The 8,716-nt window shown below is 44.5% G+C and overlaps 1 protein-coding gene across 1 annotated transcript in view; it reads right to left on the minus strand.

Annotated features, from left to right (window-relative positions):
• Positions 1-7,876, minus strand: part of CACNA1B (calcium voltage-gated channel subunit alpha1 B) — a 259,780-nt gene extending 251,904 nt beyond the window's left edge. Inside the window, 2 exon segments of the mRNA XM_065737625.1 lie at positions 5,246-5,351; positions 7,617-7,876. Coding sequence (XP_065593697.1) covers positions 5,246-5,351; positions 7,617-7,876 — 366 coding nt within the window.
• Positions 7,877-8,716: the final 840 nt, after the last annotated feature.

Consider the following 8,716-nt stretch of genomic DNA (forward strand, 5'->3'; position numbering starts at 1 on the left):
AGTCGCTGTTGGGTGCAGTTGTTTGCATGTTGCAGTTCTGCTAACATCAAAAAGTAATGTGAGGTATCTTGTGCAGAAAGAAGACGAACATCAAGTTTCTGTGGCCACAACAAAGAAAGGAGCAGTTTTGATACAAGCATTTGTTTCACAAACATAGCAAGTCTCACTCAACTTCAACCCAGTGCTGGCATACAGACCAAGCTTTAGGCATGATACGTTACAGAAAGCCAGCTTTTCTCTTTAAGAGAAAAGGATTCTTCTCTTTAAGAAGAACAACAGGACAGCATACCTTTCCCAAAGAGCCCTGAACACTTATCACAATGATGTATACCCAACTTAGAAAACAAATCATGAAACACTAACCCCTGAGGGTACCTCTAAGCTGTTGGAAATAACTACATGTAGACAGGCTGTTCCATCAGTAGCTGAATTAAACTTTTGTTTCCCACAGAGAAGGGCTCTGAATCCCTACACGCATCTCAGTGACACAAGACCCCTACATTCTTCATCCTACAGCATCTCCAGTCCCTCCTACATTTCTTAACCTCACAGCTCCCCTTCCTATTCCTCTGGAGCCAAGCAAGATGGAAGAAAGCTCTGAAATAATTGTACAGGGTTTAAGAAGAAGCTACCTTACTGCTGCCTTGTCTTTCCTTGTGTGCTCAGAGGCACTCTAGCTGCCTAGTCTGCCTCCTCTTCTGCCCCACAACACCTTCTAGACCAGCAAGCATATAAGATCTTCACAAAACAAGGCCTAGGCCATTCTTCATGTCCAAAACACATCTACTGGTGAGCCTCTAAAAAGAGTTTTTCTACCACACTATAAAATAAATTTTGAAATTCCTCTACTCTGCATGCACTCCCTTCTTATTACTTCTTCATTTCCTGAAAGCCTTACATCTACACTGCTACCAGTCATATCATATACTCTATCTAGGTCAGATGCCTTGTGGTTACAGCTCCCAGCTTTAAAGGACCAGTGTTCAGGTACTCAAGGGTTTTATAAAACACATTTTTTCCCAAAGCTGTAAGTGTACAGAGACCTTAAGAAGTGGGTCAAAAAAGTTCTTATCAACATCTAAGAAATCAGGAAGGATCGTGGATGGGCTTGGGCATTTATTACAAAAAAAAGAAAAAGAAAAAGAAAAAGACAACTATTGTCAATATTGTTGAAAGTGAGTAGGTGAGGAAATAAAAGGGGATAGAAAGACAATCTTTTCTAAAGGCTGCCTAGGTTTACACTAATTTAGCCTAAGATTCAGGTCAGTAGCAAAGATATGATTAAATACAAAAATTATGCCCCTTAGGTAGTAGGAGCTGCTGCTGAAAAAAAAAAGGATTTGCATTAGCATGTGTGATGGAGGGCAAGGATGTGGGTGTCTTGCCCTGAGCAACACTGAAACAGCTCTGCTGTCAACTCAAAAATCCTGCTTCCAGGGCACCCTGCAGCCCCTTTCAGGTAGGGTACTGGAGCCTTGCTTGAGTTCAAGATTAGAAAGTAGGGAATGATAAGTATCAGTGTGAACACATAAAAGGAGGGTGGAGAATTTGGGCATCAGCCAGAGCTGTGCCAGCAGGTTGTTTGCTGTGGACACAGCAAAGCTTGAGTCTGGGCCAAACACACATTTAATCAATATGTTTCAGATCAGAAACAACTTCTGTGTCTGGAAAGCCATTACTATTCCTAGTCCATTTCCTAATGTCTTTCCTTGGCCTTTGGATGTGACAGCCTTAGTCAGTTTGGGAGTATAAGACTTTGTTCCTGCAAAGCTTAATATGAACTGCTCATATATGGCTGCATGAATGGCCTGTGAATAGGAAAATGAATTAAATCCATTAGACAAGTGAAAGATCTGTTATGCTGAATATATGAGGAAACATTTATGTTCCATCCCCATGTCAAAATCAGCCGAACACTGAGAACCCTACAGTAGAACACATCCTACAGAACCATTGATGTCTTTAAGCAGGGTTTCCATGAGAGCAGAGCAGAAAATAATTTTCTTATTCCGTAAGTTCGGATGTGACTCTGTCAGACTGAGTAAAATTCATTATCCACAGAAGCTTCACATGAAAAAAAAAAAAAAGAGAGAGAGAGAGAGAAATAATCAGGACAATGGACAGAGCACAAGAACACTTGAGGCTGGACAGCCAAGAACACAATGGCCGAGGCATCCACCTGCAAGGTCATTCAGGCTTCAATTTGAAGCTCACCTTCCCACATCTGGAGCTCTCACCATCAGGCTCCGGGCCACTCAGTGCAATTCCCTCAGCATATTTTCTCCTGGCATTGCTCCAAAGTGTATAAACAATGCAATATTTATTGGGACAGAGAGAGACTGCCTCTACAACCTATTGGCCAAGGCATTCAGCTGAGATGAAAAGCAGTAAGCTTGCAAGCATTCCTGCTCCAGTGGATAATCACTGATATGAAGTAAAAACTTGCAGGAGCCAAAGAATGCCAGGCGCCCAGATCAGCATAGGCAAGAGCCTAGGGAGTAGAGCATTCCCCTTCTAGAGGGAGCATGAGCTTATTTCTCTTGTCTCAAAAATGAGAACTTGCAGGAAAGGTTCCAGCTCACTTCTAACTGCTTTAACCACCAGACTGACATATTTTCAGAGCCTTGATTTTGATTCCCATTCTAGTTGCAAGTAACTTTTTCCAGTGACAGACACAAAAGAGCTAGGAATTAACCAAGCCCTGAGGCAAAACAGGTATCAACATCTTTTCTGCGCTACAAACTATATACTGAATATGAATTTTAAAAGATTTCTTATAACTCAGCCATTCCAACTCTTGAAATATTGCATATACTGATATATCATTTGCTCTTCCCATGTACTCAATTAACCTTGCTTGTCAAGTAACATGAGCATAGAAAGCAAATTGAGATCGCACTGCAGGTTCATATCTTGAGTCCCTGGGGAGATACATAGAGGAAAACCTTGATTAGAAGAGAAAAAGAATGAAAATATTTGCAAGGATTCTTCCTTCATCTCTTGCTCATCTTTAACTAACAGACAACCTTAAGATTTCTTGCCTTTCTCTCTGTGGTACAAAGTATCTGAGCAGATATTGTTTTCCTTCAAAAACTCTCCCGACATCTCACAGTTGTAAAAGGCTGATGACATGCAACTCATCCCTAAGATGTGATTAACTCTTCAGCAATGAGTCTGCAGTCCAGTTTGGAGTTTTAATGAACCCAGGAGAAAGGAATATATAGCCATAAATCATTAACCAAAAGAGGCAGTTTCTATTCCTGCCAAAGACAGTAATAAAGCACCTGGTGCTATGCGTGGACTTAAAATTTGGCTCAAAAAACCTCGAAAATATATGGGATAGTTTGGCCTCTTTTTAACAGAGAATCATAACATTTTCTATGAAACTACTCACAGTTTGTGGGAGCAATAGGAGCATGCTAATGAGGCTTTGCTTTGAAAACCAGAAGATAGTCCTTATTGACAAAGCTTAATTTTTAAAGCACGTTTTCAAAATAGAAAATTTCATGACTTGTAAAGATCCTCACTGTTATTCTATGATAAACTCTTTAATACTCAGTTACAGATGTGCAGTTGTTAAAATGTCCTCGGAATACCTGGTTAAAATACAATGCTGCTCAGCATTGTTCGAGACAAAATTTGGGGGTTAATTCTTCCTTCACCTCCCAGACAGAGCCAATAAATTGGGTACTATGCATTTAATTCATTCAGTTATCTTACACTGTGACATTGTTAATGCCAGTGCCCACATAGTCATGATATGGGCAGAAACCAAAAGAGTGTATGGAAGTACGGGGCATTGAAAAGCAGAAATACGGAATGGAGAAAAGAAGCAATAAATACTATCTAGAATCCACTAGTAAGTCTAGGAGTATAGCACAACATAGAAACAGTATGCTAACCATACTACATCCTGCACAGAGTAACTAATCACCATAAGATTTCCAAGCCAGAATATTCACAAAACTACTTTTCCCCTTCACTACTGTATGTGTTTAAAAATGTATCGAACTCTGGAAATCCGTGCTTTGCTCACAAACCAAGATTTGCCTTTCTATCAGACCCCAAAACATACAAAAACACATGGTCATCTAAAGCAAAAAGTTCAACTCGTTTTCCATTTTTTTCATTATTACATCTTAACTAGAAATCACAGAATCACAGGAGTTGGAAGGGAACTCTGAAGGTAACCTAGTCCAACACAGTAATAATAATTAACATGAAAAGTGACTCGTGTACAATGTAAGTAGGCAGCCAGCATCAGCAAATACATTTCCAAATAGGCACCATCAACTAGCTGAGCCTAAAGTTCTTTCTGGATCTATCACTTACACACTTTTCTGTTTCCTTCTATTTTGAAGAATGAAATTGTGAATGTTGCCCACAGTTATGGACCAGACTTAGAAACTGTAGTAACCAGCTTTCAGAGGCTCAAGCATTTGACAGGAAGGATAATGTTATCTTTGTTTCAATATTTTAATGTTTTCATGTAAAACACATGAGAATACATGTTTATTAATCCATTGAACATACACCAAGATTAATGAATTTAGACATGAAATATATTCCAGATCATTAACAGCAGGAGAAAAAAAAATCAGACCAAGTATTATCCATTTTTTTCCTACAGCGATGATAAGTGAAAGAATGATTTTGAAGCTATTCTTACATTTCCTTCTGAAATGAGGTAATTGAGCTCATTACCATAAAGCCTGCTGGTAAATTATTTTCCTCTGTAGTTAGTTTCCTTTTTGGCAGGGAAATGTAATATTCTAAATCCAAAGTTTGCTTTGTATAGTTCTTAATATACAGCTGTAGCTGGAAGAAAGCTGAAAGACTTACAGGCCTAAAGGTTACTCTGTTCTAACACTTCCTGTGAAAATATCAAAGATGTTCGTTTGATTCTACAGTTAAATCTGAGCAGCCCCTTCCTGCCTTGGTCTACATACAACCTAAGTTTGCTGCTCCTCTTTTGTACTGAAGAGTCCCTCTCTTTTCTTGATATTACACAGGACTGGCTAGCGTGATAAAGCATTCTTGAGATTGTGGGATCGGGAGAGTGTAGTTCTATTTGTTGTCAATACCATATTTATTCTAATTGTCAGTTCAGTATCCATTTGTTTACATATGGATCCCACAACAGTGGGAGGTTGATCGGGTTTTATTTGTTTCTTTGTTTTCAGTGCTTAGTTTTTGTTTTTATTAGACTAGAAGAAAAAAATCCAAATAAATGAATAGAACTCACCAATCTCTCTGACATAGGTGTCTTGTCTCCATCCGGTAAATGTTGTTCCAGAGCCAGCACAATACAATTGGCTATGATTGTAGCTAAAATCATGTATTCAAATGGAGTGGGAACCAGAAGTTAAAGAAAAAACTAGACAGCACAAGAAGAACCATAACTAAACTCATTTCTACCCAAGCAATTACATTAGTTGAGCGCTCAAAGATCCGTTATCTCTTTTGGCGGCATTTGGTCTCCTAGACTTCCTCAGTTCTTTTGGGGGTTTCTTTGGAAGAAGAACGGGTAACTAGCTCTCTTCTTTTTAACAGTTAGTGTCTTACACCGAATCAGAGCTACTCAAGGTGAGGTGAAACAAGGATGAGGAAAGGAAAAAAACAGAACGTAAAAAAAAAAAAAAAGCTAATTTTTGAATGAGATTGATGGATTGAACTGCAGCGGAATAGACATTAAGCTGTATGTCATCTGCTGAATTATTATTCAGTAATTCGCTATCATTTAACTTGGTCACATTGTGTAAACAAGTGATGGACTAGGAAAGTTCGATTCGAGTGCCTATGAGGGTCCAAAACACAAATTACTGCGAGACTGCCACACCTGATAAGAGCAAAATAATCAGAGCTCTATCCAAATGCACGAGGGAAGAGATCTAATAGGAAAGAAGGCAAAACCCAACGCAGGGTAACCCCTCGTCTCACGCCTTCATTCTAGCCCTGATCCGTCTCGAGTCTCGGCGCTCCTAGGGCGGAGCCGCGTCGCGGGCGGCAGAGCTCCCCCAGCACGGCGGACAGCTCCGCTCAGCACCGCGGACAGCTCCGCACCGCCACGCGGGAGCTGCGCATCGCAACGTTGGGTCGCGCCCGTTCAGGACCTCGGACAGAGCCCGTTCAGCACCGCGGACAGCGCCGGCCCCGTCTGCCCCCGCCCTCGTGGGCTCGGCCAGGACCCGGCCCCGCAGCTCGGGCGTGGGGACCTGCTGGTGGCTCTGTTGAGCCGGCTGGCTCCGCAGCGCCGTAGGCCCCCTCCCCACGCTAAGAGAGCAGTAGCCCAGGAGGCTGACGAGGGATAGACCGTATCTAGACTTGCAGGAAACGCGATGTTCCGGCTGCCACTGGGGCTTTGGAGCTTGTTTATTCAGACTTGAATGCGGGGAGCAGGAATGGATAAGGAAGTACAGCAATGCCTGTGATTTTATAATAGAGATGGAGAGATCAATATGTGTGTGTAGTCAGGAGGAAAGGAAGTGCATTCACTCTACTGGTGTATTTTTTTCCTCTGGAAGTGAAAGCTTGGGAAGACTAAAGGGGAGCCGGCCTCCATGGCAATTGAAAGTGTTGCTAGGAGGCTGGGAGGAGGCCTTCCTGATGTTAGCTCACAATTAATTGGTGTGTGTTCAAATGAAAAGAAAACATCTAGTTCCCTTGAGATCGCCAATGTAATGCACTCCTGTACACACATGCACATACACTCACGCACACACTACATTTACTCCCTGGTAACCTCAGTTAATCTTGGAAGAAGAACCTACTTCCCTTTCCTCACAGCTTACAACCCCACTGTGTGTATCATTACAAGCAAAGCCTCCTTCTAAGGAAGATATCTGCAGCTCACTCGGCCTAGAAGCTGGTTCTGAGACAGAAAGCATCTGCCCCTTTCACAATACAACAGATGAGCCTTCTCTTCACTTGCTGCCTTATCCTCTCACAAAGCTTCACTTTCATTATTTTTATTTTTGTTTGTAGAACAGCCTAAGCTCAGGTTAGGTACTTAATTCAAAGTGATAAGGTTCATGTTGGTTCCAATGGATTCAGGAGGTAAGGTATTGAAACAACAGCTGCAATGGTTGTGGTAGTGGGATTTCACAAGGTACCTTAGCTATCCCTGTCTCTCCTATCAGTACAGTTTTATGCTAAGGTGTCACCATTTTTATCTAACATTTATCCTTCTATTCAGAGTGAGAAATGAGAGTTGTAAGTCTCTAAGATAGAAATAAGAACCAGGGCTCATTAGCAGAAATCTCACAGATCTGTTAGCATTTCCTTTACATTGTAGGAAATACAAATCTATGCAACTGTATATCTCACACCTAAATACACTCTGGAATGGATGTATACCTAGCACCCCTAGCACAGTCGAAAGCACTCTCTGCTGCTCCCACAGAAATTTTTTTCTGTGATACCAAGCTACACAGCCGTACATTATGTCAGACACAAGGATCCATGTCGCACACACCCATTACACACACTGGATCACACATGCACATCTATATTAGCAGCAGACTCTCATCCTCAGCTGACTAGAGGGGTCTCATTCCCCAGGTCTCCCCCCTCCCCACCTTCCCCACCATGCCCACACAGCCTCCCTGAAAGGATATGGCCATTCTGTTATTCTCTTGGCGTATTTCCGTATAACATTATCTTCACTGAAGATGAAGAGGGATCTGTTGACTGTGAAGCAGTTCTGTTTGACAGGGATGGGGTTGTAGAGAGCCATAGTCCGGGCCCTCTGAGCCATCGATTGCTTATACATCCTCTGGCCGGCTTGGGGGCCACCTTGCCTGCTGCTCCCTCTTCCAGCCCCGGCCGGCCCTCCACCTCCATAGCGTGTTGGTAGATCATCCCCGAACCGAGCCATTCTCTCAGTGCACGGAGCCGGGTGCTACAATCCAATCTGGCAGCCGAGACGAGAGGAAGACGCATCACAGCGCGCAGCACTTCTCCCTCCGGGGGCTTCTGTTGCGGGGTCGGGACTGATCGCACCAAAATATATTATAGCTAGGTTTAAAAATAATAATAATAAAAATTCCCTTCTCTTCCTCTGCCCTTCCTCTTCGTTCGCCGCTGGGGCTGCCCGGGTAGAAGGAAGGTGCCGATGCTCCTCTCACCTCCCCGCACAGGTGCCGTCTCTTCGCCCCGACCTCATGGCCGGAGCCGCGGGGCTGACGCGGTCCCTTCCGCGGCGACCGAAGGGCTTCTGGGCTGGGAAGGGGCTGCGCTGCTGCCGTGCCCACCGCCGGAGCGCTCCGCCGTGCCCAGCCCAGCCCAGCCCGGCCCGGCCCGGCCCTGCCCGGCCCCGCCGCATGTGATGCCCGGAGCCAATCGGTCGCCGCGGCTCCGCCCGCTCCAGTCACCGGCACCGAGAGGCGGGGAGGGAAGGAAGAGCCGACCCGACCCGGCCGCTAAATACGGTGGAACCGCGGCCACTCCCCGGGGCGATGCGGGGAGGAGGATCCGAGTTCCCCCCGCTCCGCGCACAGCCCCAACCCGGGGGTGCGGGTGGAGGGGTTGGGGGGCAGGGGAGGCAGCCCCCGCGCCTGCGCGCCGCTGCCCAGATGTGTGCTGCCCAGCTCCGGCACCCATGGGAGCTGCTCGCAGGGCAATGGGGTTTCAGTCCCCTCTGCCATCAAGGTCCTCGAGGAAGGTTGAGGGAAGTGGGGGAGGGAGAGAGGGAGACCGGGGGAGCAAGGGCTCTTTT

Source organism: Cyrtonyx montezumae, unplaced genomic scaffold (genome assembly GCF_038088225.1).
Source record: "Cyrtonyx montezumae isolate F1298 unplaced genomic scaffold, pur_monq_1.0 scaffold_20, whole genome shotgun sequence".
Classification (NCBI taxonomy): Eukaryota; Metazoa; Chordata; class Aves; order Galliformes; family Odontophoridae; genus Cyrtonyx; species Cyrtonyx montezumae.